This window comes from Cynoglossus semilaevis, chromosome 14 (genome assembly GCF_000523025.1).
Source record: "Cynoglossus semilaevis isolate Cse_v1.0 chromosome 14, Cse_v1.0, whole genome shotgun sequence".
NCBI classification, from domain to species: Eukaryota; Metazoa; Chordata; class Actinopteri; order Pleuronectiformes; family Cynoglossidae; genus Cynoglossus; species Cynoglossus semilaevis.
In genome coordinates this window covers 5,371,839-5,389,534 of record NC_024320.1, presented here as the reverse complement: position 1 = coordinate 5,389,534, position 17,696 = coordinate 5,371,839, and the positions used below count along the sequence as shown (strand labels likewise).

At 41.5% G+C, this 17,696-nt stretch overlaps 1 protein-coding gene across 5 annotated transcripts in view; it reads right to left on the bottom strand.

The window, feature by feature from the left end:
* Nucleotides 1-17,696, bottom strand: part of grin1a (glutamate receptor, ionotropic, N-methyl D-aspartate 1a) — a 30,464-nt gene that overhangs the window by 4,429 nt on the left and 8,339 nt on the right. Inside the window, exons 4-22 of one of the 5 annotated variants that reach the window (XM_017038747.1) lie at nucleotides 16,719-16,781; nucleotides 15,783-15,880; nucleotides 15,126-15,247; nucleotides 14,487-14,661; nucleotides 14,028-14,172; nucleotides 13,426-13,512; nucleotides 13,035-13,170; nucleotides 12,804-12,931; nucleotides 12,071-12,235; nucleotides 11,086-11,204; nucleotides 10,706-10,818; nucleotides 10,466-10,614; nucleotides 9,909-10,066; nucleotides 9,184-9,345; nucleotides 8,325-8,434; nucleotides 7,827-7,972; nucleotides 7,526-7,576; nucleotides 2,945-2,971; nucleotides 1,984-2,094 (exon numbers count right to left, since the gene is read on the bottom strand). In XM_017038747.1, the coding sequence (XP_016894236.1) occupies nucleotides 1,984-2,094; nucleotides 2,945-2,971; nucleotides 7,526-7,576; nucleotides 7,827-7,972; nucleotides 8,325-8,434; nucleotides 9,184-9,345; nucleotides 9,909-10,066; nucleotides 10,466-10,614; nucleotides 10,706-10,818; nucleotides 11,086-11,204; nucleotides 12,071-12,235; nucleotides 12,804-12,931; nucleotides 13,035-13,170; nucleotides 13,426-13,512; nucleotides 14,028-14,172; nucleotides 14,487-14,661; nucleotides 15,126-15,247; nucleotides 15,783-15,880; nucleotides 16,719-16,781 (2,265 nt within the window). The remainder of the gene's footprint in view (nucleotides 1-1,983; nucleotides 2,095-2,944; nucleotides 2,972-7,525; nucleotides 7,577-7,826; nucleotides 7,973-8,324; nucleotides 8,435-9,183; nucleotides 9,346-9,908; nucleotides 10,067-10,465; nucleotides 10,615-10,705; nucleotides 10,819-11,085; nucleotides 11,205-12,070; nucleotides 12,236-12,803; nucleotides 12,932-13,034; nucleotides 13,171-13,425; nucleotides 13,513-14,027; nucleotides 14,173-14,486; nucleotides 14,662-15,125; nucleotides 15,248-15,782; nucleotides 15,881-16,718; nucleotides 16,782-17,696) is intronic. The other 4 variants (XM_017038748.1, XM_017038749.1, XM_008324635.2 and 1 more) reach the window with 4 other exon arrangements.

Sequence of the window (17,696 nt, the reverse complement as noted above, 5' to 3'; positions counted from 1 at the left end):
TAAAATATGATGTCAGTACCTGGTATGTCCACACTTCAAAAACCTAAAATATAATTTTGTAATGCAGAAACCAAATCCATAAAGACAACCATCACATGAGATTGAAAGACAAAAAAAAAACTTTTCAATGATTCTGGTATGTGACCTTTGAACTCACTGTCTCCACAGAGAAAGACATTGAAAACAGCATTAGGACAAAAATTAGTTGTGAAGATGTCTGTGCTTTCTCCAAAGATTACAGCAGAGATTTTTTTAGGCAATTAGTTTTACCAGCAGCAGTGTCAGATTCAGGGTAGAACAGTTGCATGTAAATTTAACCAACACAGGTCGCTGGTCTACTTCACCTCTAAACTGAAGCAATGGAGAAAACCTGACGCACTAAATACGTGCTGTTCAATAAAATGAGTCAAAGAAAAAGATGAAGTTTAAGAAGAAATGGCTTGAATGTTTTTTCTTCTTGCATTTGAACACAACAATGGACTAAGGTTTCAGTTTCCATTACCTGAAAATAAAACCCTGGAAAAAACATGCACAGGTCAGAACACAGGGACATATTTTAAATAAAAGTAGAACAAAATCAAACAATATATGATAAAAAAGAAACAATATTTTTGATTTATATATATCCACAAGTGTGAACCCTGAATTGGACATAAAGACAAAAAGAAGAAGTTTCAGTTTTCTTCTCGGAATCAGTGGCTGTCATAAAAATAAATTTTAAAAATCCTTCAGAAATGGATTTTATAAAATAAAACTTTACACAGACGGGGCACTGTTTGAGCGCATGCATTTCAAAAAAACAAAAGAAAACTTCAAACACAGCCAGAGAAAACAGTTTTTAAAGTGGACAAAAACAAGACCTGGTGCAATCCAAAAAGACAGGACACACACACACACACACACACACACCAAAGAGAACACTCATGCCAGAATTCTGTACAAACCAGCACCACGGAGGAAGAGCAGCTCCTCCTCCTCCAGAAACAAATGAAGCCATGGTTTTCAAACTGCGGTACTGGTGCCACTGCTGGTACAAAACCTCCCTCTAGTGGTGTTTGAAGCAGCAAATCAAATCAAATAATAGAGCACATTTCTGTCGATCTTTAAATTAAAGGTTTAGATTATCAGGCTTTAAAGATTGAGGGTTGAAATTTATTTGGATACTGCCTAAGGGGGTGTGGCAAGAATTTAGCAATATTATACATATCACAATGTATGGGCAACAATAGCATATATTGCAATATCCTGCGATACTATAGGCATGGTGATATACTGAGGTTTTCTTTAACAATTTATTTGTAGGAAAGCTGTCAGCATAGTAAAGACAATGCTGTTACAGGCTTAACATCAGGTGACTGAAACTGGAACAGAGGGGTCTACATTTGTAAATGTAAGAAATAAAAGCATTTGTTATACTTTAAAATTGATACAGTGCTGTATCGTGAAACAAAACACTGCGTTTCAGTGTAAATACAATTTCAATGTATCGAGATTTTTCTTTCACGCCTGTTATTAGTTTTACACTAAAATAAAACAACTAAATTTAAAAGTTAATGTCTAAATATTAAAATAAGTGACAACAGCAGTACAACAGTTTGACAACCTCTGCACTATTCCCATCAGATCCTTGTCCATGTGAACACTCTGGGTCACTAGGGGAGTTTTCCTTCAATCCAAACCCAGTTTTTCCACTGTCCTGACCTAAGTCTCTGCACTGATGCCCTGTCTGAGGAGTCTACAGATGTCCAATGACAATGAAAATGGCTGATCAATGGCTGACGGACAGACAGGTGGCAGCATAGGCTGCTGAAGTCATGGCTGAGAGGAGTAGATGGATGGTGCTCTATCGCTGGCCGGATGTTGGGAATGTGGGCAGAGATAGGACAGAAGAAGAAGAGATAAGAGAGACAGAGGGCGAGGAAGACGAGGAGACAAGAGAGTGAGTAGTAAGAAGGGACAGGCGTTGCTTCTTCGTCTCCTTACCGTGTCTTTGGAGGACCTACGTCTCTTGATGCTGGAGGCCAGGGTGGTACTGATGGACCTAAAAGAGGCTTTCTTTTTGGGGTCGGGCTCTGCTCTACCACTTTTCCTATCCTAAAATGAATATATGTAGAAACATTATTCACGTCCTGTGGCTGGGGGAGACAACCGTGCTCCCAGTCTCATCCATTCAACCACCACCAAACCATCACCTGACCTGACTGTAGGTTATCTATGCAGGGAAGGTGATGAAGTGTACAGGACTTTTAAAAGAACAAAGAAACGCCAGGGTGCGGAGTTAATTCTGAGAATGTCTAAGATTCCTGAGTGTTTACAGCAGAGCAGTCGCCTTAAAGCTAGAAATGCATTGAAATGAATGATGATTATTACAGATGTGAGTGGGCGTGATGCTAAACTTGACTACATTTAACAATCAGTGAACAGCTTCTAGTGTGTTGTTGTGTAAAAATGACACCTTTCTGTATGGACTTTGGTTCAGGAGAAAGCACATTCTTAAGCTCATGTACATTTCAGTGAATGTTTTTAATTTCTTTTTTTGTAAATATGTACATGAAGGATGCTGTCTGTTTTAACTACTTCTCTACCTGCAGCTACCAACACATTACGCAGGTTATTTGTAAGGAGAGGGGGAAAAGAGGTAAAGTTCAGTCAGTGCTGCCTGTGTCGGTACCTCAGGCAAAACTACTTTATCTGTGAGTTTTAGCATCTACCTGAAATATATTCTGCTGATAAACACGCCATCGTCATCTTTACACAAGCGGTCATTAAGTCAGAAATGGCTCATTTGACCTTTCGTGACAAAATCCTGGGGACACGCAGAGCCAAATTTAGTGTCCTCCCTCCCTCATACCTTCAGAATGCCCCACAGCTACTCTCAGCAGTCACTGCATGTCTGTGCGCACTTGAAATATAAAAAGAACAACTCATATTAAGGTATTCTTACATCCTGAGTCTCTACAGAGGAAGAGGGCTGCATAGAGGGGGAGAAAAGAAAAAGGAAATAAATGTCCATCCACATGATCCTTATTACTTTAAAAGATGCCAAAGAACTAAAATGAAAAAAGGATGGGTGTTAAAAAAGGAAAAAAAAACCCAGCAAAGCATACATCCACATCCAAAGCCAGGCAGCTTTTAAGGAGTTGCAATCAGAGGCCACTGTGATGCAACAAGAGCGACAAATGTCACCAATCAAAGCCCATTTAACCTCATTATACCTGGGAGAGGTATAATGGAAATTCACCCCACACACAGGGAGATGGGATGGAGTGAGTACAACAAAACAGGAGGCGACAGCTTCTCTGAAGCTGAAAAAACGATACTCACTGCATGTGTGAGATCACCGAATGTAGAGGAAACAGATGTTTATAATAAGGCACAGGATCCACCAGATATGACATCAAAATATGCTTAAGATATTTAAGCAACCTTCGGTGGATCAAAAACGTTGCTTTAAAAATAAAGCTAAATAAAGTGAAATCAATATTTACTTTAAAAAGAAACACATGATTTGCAAAATAAATAAATAAGCAACTCAGGCAATAACTTTACATAAAATTAAATGTAAATATTTAATCATAATGAATTAAATATGTCAGCTGACAAAAGCTCCTCAAATGAACAAAGCCTGTGGTACTTGGAAAAAAAAAATCATTGTTAGCCTGGCACTCATGGAGCAAGGGGAGGCCCAGTGGGCGGGGCAGTGTGGTGTGAATTTCTACATGCAATAAAAATGCTTCATGGATGGAGAAAGGGAATAAAGAAGGATACAAAGTAGGGACACAGAGAGAAAGAAGGGAAGATAACACCAAACAAAGAGCAGAAGGAATCAACCGTGGCCAGCACTGGATCTGCATCACCTCCTGTTTCATCAGGTCACATGACTGAGGGGTGTACCGCCCACCATCACCTGACCAATCCCAACCCATTCTGTCCATTTTGTAAACCCTGCCCATTGAACACATGACATGGTCAGCATAGATGAGAACCTGTGGTCAAGTGTTTTTGTTCCTGTTGAAAAATAACATTTCACGTTAGAAAATCTGACACCGTCACAACAAGTACCTACAAAATGTCTTGGATCTAGTTTTAGTACCTATACCAATAATATTTTTTCACCAGTTTTGTATTAGTGCTTATCTACAGAACCTGAGCGAAGAATGTCCAGACAGGCTTCTGTAGAACAGCAGATTTTTAGGTTGCTGGCTAACAAACACGGACCATACCTAAAAATGGGATTGGACATTCTTCTAGTCTCTTTTTCTCCTGACCAACTTCAGGACTGATGAGGTTCTGCTCTGCGTTTGCACAGTCTGGCCATGCAAAGCATGCTGAAACATCAGACAGAGGCGTGGCACAGCCTTGAGATTCTGCCTGTTTCCCTCAAGGAAACATGCAAGACGCCACCATCACCGCCAGAGAGCATCATTGTTAGTACAGCAATGTTAAAAACACCAAAGGTGGAAAGCCTTTCTTGACAACTAGATTTTCTTTCCAACTGACACCTGATGAACTCAGACAGTTCAGACAGTGCACTTCTGAGAATAAAAAAGAATAAAAAAAAGAGGACAATAAAGGCAGAAACGCGGAAACCGAGCAATACTTTAGGTCTTTGTGCGTGGCATATTGATTGGGAATTAGTGACAAGAATGTCTCAAAGTTATTTACCAATTTCCATGGACCTTCCTCTCTAATGCTCTTCTACCAAGTCCATAGAAAAAATCAACAATTTCAGGTCACAGGGGCTGCAGGTTCACTGCTGCCTCCTGTGGTCAGTTTGTGTCATTGATGTATATCTAAACGTCCAAGTCCCATCTATAGTTACTTTTGAATGCAAAAGTGGGTCAACAGTAGGGATCTAACGATGCAACGTGAATCGATAAAAGAAAAAAAAAATCAATATAATCCGTGACTATTTGCCTCGGCTGACATAAAAAATGAATCGCTCATCAGCCATAAGGAGTAGGCTACACACTCTAGTACAGTAGGTGGCACTATGCACCTAAAACTTTTGCTTATGACCCACTATTAAACCAGAAGTCATCGTTGCATAGCCATGACATTCAGCCATGACATTCAGGTGTTCAAACTTCTTCCACAGACAACAACAGTGTTTTACAGTGCTTCTGTAAAGAAAAGAAACCCTTTCCAGTTACTATTTATAGTCTTTTGTTGTTTAATATGTTGAATGATTAAATTGTAGTGTACAGTGTTTCTGTAAAGAAGTTTGGCTTCTGATATTTAAGATAACAATTCAGTTTGACTTGACAAGACCATTTCAGTTGGTAATGGTATTTTGCATTGTTCTTACAAATAAAGCATCATTGTGTTTAGTCATAATTTGTCTGGAGCTCACTTTGTTTAAAAATAAATTGTGATAAAAACAGAAACATTTCACAAATCATATTGTATTGTGAGTTGAGTGCAATTTTTCTAAGTGTCTCTAAGCTCTGATATAAAACTGTTGATTTTCTATATGGACTTTTGAATTAAGTTTTCAGCAACATTTCAACAACAACAAATCTTTTTAAACATTGTTAAGACAATGTCTGTAGTCGGTCTGTAGTTATTCAGAAGTCTGCACTATCTGAGCTTACACATTAAGGTTTCAGGTTTTTGTGCATGGTGTCTGATAACACACGGCCCTGAGGCTGGACTGTATATAAGAGCACAACAGTTACATTCAAATACAAGTGCAAGCTTTTCAACATAATGCCTCTCTAGATTCAGGAACCAAACTGAGGAAGGAGGAGGCCACACATTACTCTTGACGGTAGATTTCTATTTTTCTTCATCTTTTTCTCCACAAAACCGAAAGTGGGTTCATGACATCCAAGAATCATATTCACTCAGAAAGGAACAGATTGGTTTAGTTCGACTTCATGGGTTTCTTTGCATGAGACCAGCATGATGTCACGGTTGATGGTGGATGAGCAGAACGATCATGCCTGATCTGCTCCAGCTCAGTGGTGCAGAGAAATCACTGCTGACACTAACAAAGCTGTGAGCAGTTCAGTGTGTCTCTCTCCTCTCTCAGTAATGCCTGCATGCATGCTTCTCCTGCATCGCTAGAAAACACGCATTCACACGTATGTATGAACGAGACATTCAGGACAGTTACAGACAGTAGGCAGGGTTGATTTGAGACACGCTCAGATGGACACGAGCTTGTCATACTGTACCTTCCCTGTGGACCTTCAGACAGGGCCAAACACTGATATTTACACTGATGCTTGGCATCACACACGTATGTGAGTATGTGATGGCAAACTGTTCTATCACGTATTAAAACCAATGAAGAGTACAGGAAATGACCGCGTTAGAAGATGTGAAAAATGTGACCCTCCGAGAACTTCATCTTCACAACTGCTTTGAAGAAAATATTCAACAACCTGTTTCATTCACCTGCAGATGAGAGCAATACTCATACCATAATACTGTAAGTTGTCCAGAAATAACACACTGTAAACCTGATGTACTTGTGTGATGCCAGAATTTTAAAAGTCACTCTGTCATCAGCTGACCTGGGACAGCCAGGGAACAGCTGGAGTTAAAGGTCTGTTTGCCTTGCTCGGCTCAGTGACGTTAAACAACGACCTCTTGTAACTGCAACCTTAAAGGGGGCATATTATGTAAAACAGTTTACTCCTTAGGTGATAACTTCAAAAACTAAGTAGATGTTTTTTAAACTGACAAAATCAGGAAACACTGTTTTCCATGCCATTACAGCAACACCCACACTACACCTCCTACCTACCATATACACTTGGACCAAACTTGCTGTCCAGTGTCCTGGTGGTTAACCTGCCAGAATGGCATAAATTGCATAATCTGCATATGCTCACTAAAGAATAAAACTCGATGACTCATGCACCAAATTTATCACACCTATGAATTGAACTGAGTCCCTTATAAATCAGTCTCACTCAGCTTTTGTGACACTAGGAATCATCTGAATCACCATGTTCAGACCTTTGACACACCAGTAACTACAGACAGACTGCGTATTTGGACAGCATAGGGCTAAGGTAAAAAATTAGCTTCTGAAAGTTTAACTGTGTTTCAATTGACCTGTGTGATACTCCTGGTTCCTTGTACTCTGTGTTGTAAAATCTGAGGAACCACAGTGTTCACTGCCGCCTGACGACTCCAGAGGGTGTCAATGCTGTACGATTGTGATCCACATTGATTTCAGCCTTTATGCTCTATTTGTACAGTTAGGCCCTGGGCTTCTGTTGATACTACAAACGGAATGAGCAATAATCCAATCCAACTGCTCCCTAGTGTAATTACTGCAATTATTCCAGATTATTAATCCAGACCATCTGACCTCATGAAGCGTTAAATACAACACAAAAAGCACAGCAGCTGCAGCTTAGATCTACTGCATCATGCCATGGACATGGAAGGTGACTCTGCTCAGATGTCCTTAACATCACATCACCATACAGGTTATTGTTTCATCGTTGTTCCTTATTCTAACGGCAATTAGCAGGAGCCACAGAACTCCTGCTAATTCTTTACATACTAACGAAGGGGTCCCAGCTGCAGCTTGACTTCCAGAGGTTTCCTTATTGTCCTGCAGGCACAAACAAGACACATGGGTTCTGAAGTCTCTCCACATTGTTTGGACGTGAAGGGCGGCCGCTCAAATCAGCCGACACTCTTTTCTAATTTGGTCATCTTGTTGCCTGGAAACCACTTGTTAAAAGAAAAGAAAACTATAACGTGTCCCCAGAGTTTCTATGGGACACAAGCCTGACCCTTTGTTGCCTCTCTGGCACAAAACTTTTTTGACTGTAATGAGCACTGTTGGGAATTTTTCCTACCTGAAGGTTCTTCCTCCAAACGTTGACGGCCGCAAAGGCCAGCTGCATCTGCTTCCTGCGGGCGTCTTTATGGCGTTTATAAGCGATTTCGATGAAGATAAGGAAGATCCCTGCGGCTATGCCTCCAGCCACCAGCATGAAGACACCTTGGAAGAGAGGGAACAGGGAGCCGTTAGATTGTGGTTCATCAGTTCACTGCTCCCACTGGCCATGATTGCAGGGTTCTCCCATCATGCCCAATGGTTGCCACCACCTTATTCTTTAAACCAGCTCCTACTGACGCAGGCGACTACACTAATAAAAGAAAGAGCAAAACTGCAAGAAGCCACATCACAAGAAACTGAACAGCACAGTTCCACACAGCACTAACGCGAACACTTAAACAAGGATCCTTGTAAAGGTATTGGACAAAAAAGGGCTACAGTACCTGACCACTGCAGTTTTTGTCCAATCACTTTTGTTTTTTAAACGCTTTCTCTAACCTCATAAGGACCATACCTGCCATGTTTTCAAAGGTGAGTGTGGCTGGGGCATTGCTCCTCGAGTCACACTCCTGGTATCTCACCCAGGTTTTATCTAGGTCTTCCATGAAGCCGTTCTCATGAGAACTGCAAGGGGTTTGTTGGGGTTGGTGGGAAGAGAGGTGACAAAGTTAATACACGTCACCACAGTGATGGAGCATCTAAGCCACTCACTCACTCCCAGACCAGCAGCAGCAAAACAGGTGAAAAACACAGACTGGCAGACAGACAATAGTTGGACAGGGTGACATGACAGAGACAGACAGACAGACGGATGAACAGGAGGCAGCACAGTGAAGATACAGACAAGACAGCCCTGTTCAGACCTGGTCGCAATGTTGTTTCTGAATGACTGGAGCCCAGGTGGACAGCACTTTTTAGTGGAGTGGTTTAGTGGAGCAGAAGATCTCAGTGAGAGTCTTTTCAGAGATCTAACCAAACAGTCCCTGAGCAGCCAAGAGATGTCATCCCTTCAATGTGGGTGGGTCTGGGTGTCCCCCAAGTTCTTCTTACACAAGGGGATACCAGAAACACCAGGGATGAGAGGCATAGATGAAGAGAAACCTAGATGTTCTCAAACTGCCCCCTCGCCGTACAAGGATTTCATGATTAGACTTTCTGAGAAGGAATTCCTACCATAACCTGGTGCAGTCCAAATGGGTTCAAATAAATCAGGGACAGATGTGGACACCAGGACTGAACCAGGCTCAGAGATGTGAAATCAAAGACGATGCCTCTGTCGGCTATAAGAAGGTCCAACACGTGACCACGAACTTATAGTTGATAATAAATAGAGAAAGTCTCATACGAGTGGTGCAGCTTCGGCTGGGACAGACCTGAGAATGGCCAGGGACACATTCTGTTTCCAGGGGCTGTCCTTGCGCATGCCAATGCCAAAGCCCGAACGGAAAAACAGCTCTCCCGTGGTCACCAGGTCGCACTTCTGCGAGGCTTCAAACTCCAGCACCGCAGAGTCCCAGATGAAAGCATGCAGCTTGCTGTGGGGGAGGGGAAGGGTTGGTTGGTTGGGGAAAGGACGGAGGAAGGAGTCGGACGTGGGGAGGGACGCAGGAGGAGTGGGAAGGAAGGGGAAGGAGGGGGGTTACGGTGCAACAGTACAATGATTTACAAACACATTTAAGGCTCTGCCTCTCTCTCTCTCTCTCTCTGTCTCACTCAGGCATTCTCTCAAGCTTTCTGTCTCACCATCTACCAGCCAATGAAATCCAAGGCCTGATAGGTGAGGACGTTGTCCCCACACTGGATCATCTCAAAGATCTTCATCTGTGACCCACCTAAAAAAAGTTGCACTTCTCCACTCAGCATTAACTTCTTCTTGCACGTCGCACACTTCTCTCAACCCCTGGAATATCTGATCTAAACTGGGAATATAGGCCTGGACCAGAGGGAATACAACTGTCCAGATGGTGACAGTTCCCACCTGGTCCAAAGGTCCATAAAACCCATTCCTGACCCTCCCTCCAAACCTGACATAACTGAACAGCTTCTTCTCTCAGGTCGACCAGTGATGTCCTGGTCGCCCGGCCAGACCGGGACTCACTTGTCCCGTACAGCTTGAATGGCTTCAGCGGCGCTCTCGTAGTTGTGCTTCTCCATGTGGCGATACATGGTGCTGAGCTCCACCTGCCGTCTGAAGTAGATGTCCACAGAGCTCTGCTTGACAGTGGCGTAGATAAACTTGTCTGAAGGGTTTCTCAGCTGCAGAAGACATGAAGAAAAAACACCACAAGACACTTGCGTGACATCCACTAACAGTTCCAACCTGTGTGGAATGTTAAATGTTAGAAAATATAAAATATGGAGAAAACAGTTAAAAGGTAAGAAAAATTATTATTCAATTATGATTTTATATTATTGTTATATTATTTTCTCATCTCAAAGACCCATGGGAGAGGGAACTCAGTTCACACCTACAGAAAATACCTGAAACATTCATCAGGGGTCTGAAATGCTCGCATAAAAAATTAGTCAAATGTACTTTGTATTATTTGTTGTTCTCTGTTGTTTTTCTTAACTCAATGTGTAGTGTATCAGCCCTGGTGTTAGCACACGGACAGCTATGTTGTCCTGTCTGCACTGTTGTGTCACTAGACTCACCCTGGGGTCATTGATTCCGGTGATTCTCTCCTCGGGTCGGTCCAACACCAGGAAGGCAGCCAGATTGGCAGTGTAAGAGGCCACAATGATCATAGCAAAACCAGCCCACACCATGCCCAGGATTCTGGCTGAAAAGCTGCGTGGTGCACCTGAGTGAAGAGAACTCAGTGTTAAACCTTCTGTCTCCTTCTGAGGGTTGCAGTCCATATTGTTGCTGTGTTGTTGTGGGAATCATTGAACCTTCTCCTATTCCAGAGTTCAGCAACACCCCCCAGGAGAACCACATGGCAGATGATAAAGTGAGAGCGTCTTCTTCTTCTTCTTCACTGTTTACTTTAAACCGTCCAAACGGGCTATCATGGACAAAGTAGATCCAGGTTAGAGGAGGTCAAAAGTAAAAAAGAAATCTGGAGGACACTGAAGGGGAGCAACCAAAAAGAGAGGGACACAAATGTGGTATAAGAGCGGTGAGCGGACAGTGAGAGGACAATCTTCTCCTTTGTTTTACTTTCTGGGAAGATTTGCAGTCAGTGCTGCTGATTTATTCATGAAGAAACATACACATAAAGGGAGAGATATAACACACACACACACACACACACACAGTTGTACTGTTGTACCTGAACCGGTCTAGTAGATAAAGCATCACTGCTACCACATGCACTGATAGTCCCACGAGCAGCCACAGGGTGCTTTGGAACGGCTGCATGAATGAGTCCAGAGTGCTCCGAGGAATTTCCTGTAAACACAGTGGTGAGGGTCACTGAGTGACCTGAAGACCCTTGGACTATACCTTTTGCATATCAGAACATAGCAAAATTGTCCTATTAAGAGTTTTTTGGACATTTTGTCTTCTAGGTCAGAGATCCCCAATCTTTGTTGTTCCAAGAACCGGTCAGCCAGTACTGGCCAGTTCCACAGACCTGTAGTCTCGTGTTGATCATTACAAAACTGTTTAAGGATGGTGCATTTTCAAAATAAAAATATCGTTTAGACCTTATTCTGATAGTATCGGACTTATATTGTTTTGAAAAATTGGTGGATTAACTTAAAATGAAGAAAGAAAATGAAATAGTGATTACTAACCTAATATAAGGCCGGTCAATAACACTGTAAGTTGGTACATTTGTATATTTGCGTTAAGATACATATTTAAAGCAGTACTTCTGTATTAAAGAATATGTTCCTCAAATTGTAGGTTGCTTTGGATAAAAGCTTCATGTAATGTAATGATAATTCCCAACACCAACTGACCCACAGCCTGGTACCGGTCCATGCACAATGGGTTGGGAAACCAATTTTATATTTGTTTTCCAACATGAGACAGTGGTGGTCTGTTGGGTATCAGTGTGGATTTTTATTGTGAAATTGTGGAAGTTATTGTTGAGTCGTTGCCTTTTTTTCTGTTGCTGAAGCTCAGCTTTAAAGTCTTAATTTGGAATTATACAAAGCAAAATTTATAGATTTATTTTTTGTCATAATAATTGCCAACAACATAGTCTATGTATAGTACTTTATCCTAGAGTCCACACTAGTAAAATGAAAATATTAGCTTTCATTTCTCACTGTACTGTTTTAATTTTAATTAGGCACAACACCACGTACTTTTTTCACCAGGATGGTCAGGCCTTGGTATTTGAAAGGTTTGGAGAACTCGATGTATTGAGCTCGTTCATTGTTAATCGTCAGTGGAGCCACGATCATGTCAGCCAGGCCTCCCAGCAGTTCTCCCATCATGCCGTTCCACTCTTTCTTGTTACTGTTGTTCACCTAAGGTCCCCATAAACACCAACAGTATTAGAACACAATTCATGTCTTCAATAAGTGTGCAGATTTTAAAGATCTGGGTTGAGTCTCATGAGGATTTTCATGCTCCACATTTTTGTCCAGAAAAGTCCAGGTGAGAAATATACCTCTCCCCTTCATCCTATTTTTATTATTATCTATTTTTAACTGTGTTTTGGTGCAGTGCTGTCATGTGGATCAGTGACCTGAACAGAGGAGACTAAACTTCAGGAGATGGAAGAGACTGAGACGATGGCCTATACTAGAATACACCAATGTTCTACTCATCTGTTTACATCTCATTTATTTATATATATATATATATATATATATATATATATATATATACACACATATATATATATATGTCCATCCATCCATCCATCCATTTTCATACGCTTATCCGTTACCGGGTCGCGGGGGCAGCAGTCGCCACCCAAATCACATTGCACCGTACCAAACCTTCCTGCGGGTGGTGAGTCCACTGGAAATATATATATATGTGTAAAACATTTCTTTTTTGTTCAGTTAAAACAACATATTCATGACTGACCCGCTCCTGAGTTCCAAATTTCCCATCAGCGACCAGGTGAACCTCGTAGGTGAAGTTCATGGTCATGGCCAGTTTGATCAGTAGATCAATACAAAATCCATAACAACACTGAGGTACAGTAGGACGACCTCGGAACACAAGATATTAGCAGACGTATGAGTGTGTTTAAGGAACAAGTCCATCGGTTAACACAAATAATAATTGATAACAGAGATAACTGTGATGTCTCACCTGGGATGGTCTCATTTGGCCCAGTGCAGATAACCTTTTTAATTAAGACCCCATTTAAGGTGATTTCTTCTTTGCAGGTTCCATCAGGCATGGTGGGCTTCACATACACAAAGGGCTCCTGGTGGATGGTCACAATCTGATGAAGATAAGAAACAGACGGTGGGTTTGATAAACCAATCATAATGGACTTTAAAGCTTTGTATAAAGGGAACATATTTGTATGTAAATCAGGGTGTATCAACCTATCCACTAATCCAGTTCTCCAGTACATCATAGGCTCAAGACAAACAAATCACTCTCACAGAACTCTACAGAGAGACCAGCAGTTAGAGCCAGCCTAAAACCACTGACCTTCTTGCTGTAAGGCAATAGCTACAGTAAACGTAAGTACCTTTAATCTGGTGGACATCTGAAAACCCTGTGGTTTCTCTGTCTCTCCTCCAGGCCAGATGATCTTCCTCTGGTTGTTCATCACCACCTGAGGGACAAAGCAGATGGACAAAGAGGTGGCTGATGAAGCTACTGCTTCTGTTGCTGCTGCTGCTACTACTGCTGCTGCTACTACTCTATCACTGTTAGAACTTACTACTACCACTGCTGCTGCTGCTACTGCTGTTGCTGCTGCTCAGAGTAGCAGTGTGGCCACGCTACTACCACACTGTTAGAACTGCTGCTACTACTACCACTGCTGCTGCTGCTACTGCTGTTGCTGCTGCTCCTGCACTGCAGGGTACAACACTAATGACTTTTAAAAAAGCAGGGCACAGCATATTTTATTTATGACATTGACCTCTCCCCTATGTTTCTTCACACCTCAGGCTAATTACTATCACACCCACTGTATCATCACCAGGAAGATGAATCGCACAGGGTCTGACATTGTGGATATTTTTTGTTAAATAACTATTAACATCAGCTTAGCCAACACAACTAAGGGTCTGCTGAGTCAAAGAAAAGGTTGTAGATTACTTTACTGCTTTACTGCATCCTGACCTGTGTTCCGTTGTAAACGCCGACTTGAACCAGGCGACTCTTCTGGTAGTTGAAGATGCTGTAGTGAGCGTACTTCCTGTCACCATCATCGTTAAACTCCACCCTCCCAGTAAGGCCTTCTGGGTATTTGGAGGACATCAGTACTCTGTGACACAGAAGACAGAAACACGCATGGATGACACTTACCCATGTGCTCTGGCATGTTCACATTTACAAGAGTATTATATGTGTTTTCTTGGTGGGGGTTGAGGGGAGAGTGTGACACATCAGTGGATCCAGTGGTGTGTTTTAATGCTCAGTGGGAAATAAAAAAAGTCAATCAGGCAGAAAATGAACAGAGAACATTTACTGAAGAATCTTGAAGTGACCAACCAGACTAAAAGACATGTTTTAGAAAGTGAGTATCTGTGTCCTGAATGAGGCAGGACGGGGTGGTGGAACAACACCTATTATTCGTACCGTTTGAAAAGTGGCCCAGTTTTCCAGATGTTGGTGTTTCCTACGCATCCTCTGGGAGGTTCTGTGATGTTCTCCTTCTCAAACAGCTCCTGGATGGACTGAGCCACCACGGCCACAGCATCGTTGATGTGAGCCGACTCATTCTTCCCGTTGATGAGCTGGAGGCCAATCAGACCTGAGACCAGATTAATCAAAACAATCATGGTTCAATTTTATTGACCTTGGGGTCACAAAAAAAAAAGAGTAGCAGTGTGGCCACTAGAGGGCCATTTAGCAGTTTAAAAAAGTAAGAAATTGAGGAAATAACAGTTGTGATGTGAAATAGAACATGTTGCCAAAAGTAAAAAAGAAAAAAGAAACTAAACAATAAATACTTGGATAATAATTTTCAAAATGATTTCACAAAATGGCTTTGAAATAGGATAAATTCTACCCTTAAACAGGCAGATTATCCAAAAGTTATTTTATAAGTAATAAGTTACATTATTAAAAGTAAGCTATAATTTACTAAATAAAAAACAAAAAAATAAAATCCATATTTTTCTAACTGCAAAAAGCAAATAATGCAAAACTATGACAAAAGGTTTTACAAAACCCTACAAGGTGTAATCCCTGCTGCCCTGTGCTAGCTGAACATACCGTCTGGTGCCTCACTCAGGGCTTTACCCGACATCTCCCGTTCGCCCACCAGCCACACATAGCCTGAGCCAGTCATGTTGAGGAAGCGAGCAGCTTTGTAGACAGCAGCAGCGTCTTCCTCACTAAAGGATGGGACATGTAACAAGAAACCGGTTCACACAACTTATATTTCTATTGTAATGTAGACTAAAGAATATATTATACGTGTTTGTCTTTGAAGTAGAAAAACTCCATTTACCTGGTGGGAGGCAAAAATACACAGACTACGCACAACTACAGATTTACTTACTGTCTTAAGTTTGTAATTCTTGCCTTTTGGGGTAGTGTTCTGGACTTCTGACTAAAATGTTGCTGGTTTTGCTGATTTAAACCAGTGACATCTTTACCTCTTAAACATTTCACCAAGTACAAAGGCAAAACAAGGTTTAACATGGGAGGCTAAGCCCACTTAAAACAACACAAAACTGATGGATTTGGCTCTAGACAGCTGCAGAATTGTTTCCTAGGACAGCCAAGGCACCACTGCCCTGGCTCTGGGACAAAGATGCCTTTATGATTTTGTAGTTGGATTTTTCAAGTGCCTCATAACCTGGACCATCACAGTGTTAAAAACGGGTGGTACTGTTTGTGGTTAAAGGTGACTGTGGCGGTACTCACCTGGCAGACAGGATGATGACCCTGGCCTCCAGCTCTTTGGCCTCCAGCAGCAGAGCAGTTAAGTTAGTCTCCTGGCTGAACTGGAGGACTTTCTCTGCCTGTGATCGAGGCAGAACAAAGGTCAGGCGGCTAACCTTTCTTTTTTCCTTTTTCCGCTACAAACTCCGACGCCATGCTGTTGCCGCTGCTTTACCTGCTTACTTCCAGCTCAGATCAAGTTTGTTTTGAAAAATGGGAGACAGAGATATTAAGAAGGAAGAGCGATCCAGGAGAGAGAAGGGGAACCGGCTCAACTAAAAAAAAATAAAAAGCTTTAAGGGAAGAAGAAAAAGGAAAACTTTTGCATTTTTCTGGCATGCAAACTGAGGGATTTCAAGGCTCCAAAAGAAGGACGTGCATGTGTTAGGTGGAGGGGGAAGAAGAAGGTCGATGCAACCAGGAACTAAAAACAGGAATTGGAAGGGAAGGAGGAGGAAGGGGAGATGACATTTTCTCCCCCAACAATAACCAAAGAAAAAAGCTGAAAATCAGGGAAGTGCTGCTACAGAACAGGAAGAGGAAGTAGCATCTGGGAAACGGCTTTCGTCCCACAATTCCCGGTTCTCCACAAAGGAATGAACTAGCAAACTTTTTAAATAAATCGTCTGGTCTGACATACATGCATTCCTTTTTTCAAGGACAAAATGGATATGAAAAAGCAGGGGCACTCTATTGTTTTACTGGCCTTTTTTTTTTTTTTACAAATCTGAAATAACCGAAATTTACAAACCATTCTGGAAAAAACATGAAATTAAAGAAAAGTCGTGCTACCAAGAAAGAGAGAGAGGTGGGAGTTCTGGGTTCGGCTGGTGACTGCGGTTCGGGCTGGATTGTTTTCTAAGTTGCTACGTTTAGAAAAAGTTGGTGGGCGGCGTGCATTTGACCATGCAAATATACCTTAGGTCCTCGCTTGTTGTCATAGGACAGTTGGTCGAGGTTTTCATAGTTCCTTTTTTTATTCTGATGAATAATGTGCACACAACAGAGAAAATATGCAGACACAGGAAAATATTATAAACAGTTGAAAATGGAGGGCAGTAAAGCATTTTTTTTTTTACCAACAAATCTCCACTTTTCTGCTTCAAATCAGGGAATCTTTAACAGCAGGAGGCTTCGCAAAGAACATCAGAGAAGATGAGAAATTGAGAACTAATGTTCAGGACCAGAGAAGTATATCTCCTTAAGTCAAGCAAGATAAAATTATACACTTCTGGATTAATAGTACCTTTATAATTTTACATTTGAACATATAGACTTAGTGTTATTGTTACTTTTCTTTAAGTTCATCTTGATGCTTATGTATATTTCCTACATAATCGTCTTTTATTGCCAAAACAATGTTCGATATCGATGCAAAATAAAGGTTAGCCTGATTGAAAATAAAACACACAGGCATGAAAGGTAGCAAATTAGAGAGGCACAATTTATTCACTATAAAAGTCGAGTAATCTCTTTAAATGGAATTCCCCAGGTGTCGGATTTATAAAGTCTTATTTTAGCTTGAAAAAATACCACCACTTTTACCTCATCAAAACGTGTGCTTCATTTTAATGGAAAACTTAGCTGAGGTTGCTAAGCTAGTTGGCTAGCGTAAATTAAAAAGACCTAAAATAAACGATGTCATACAGCAACATATTTCACATTTTCCGTAGGCTACTAATATTTACATCAAACATGGGCGTTGCCAGATATCCAAGAAACAAGCAACAGCCAAAAAAGGGAGACCCTCTTGTCGCTATTTATTCAGTCAACCATTTTCTTGGTCTTTATTTTTCATTCACATCAAGTATATTCAACGGTCCCGTACATCAGTTGGGCTGGCGGTCTTACCTGTTTAGGTGGGAGGGGAGTTTAGGTAGCATTTACAAAGAGACA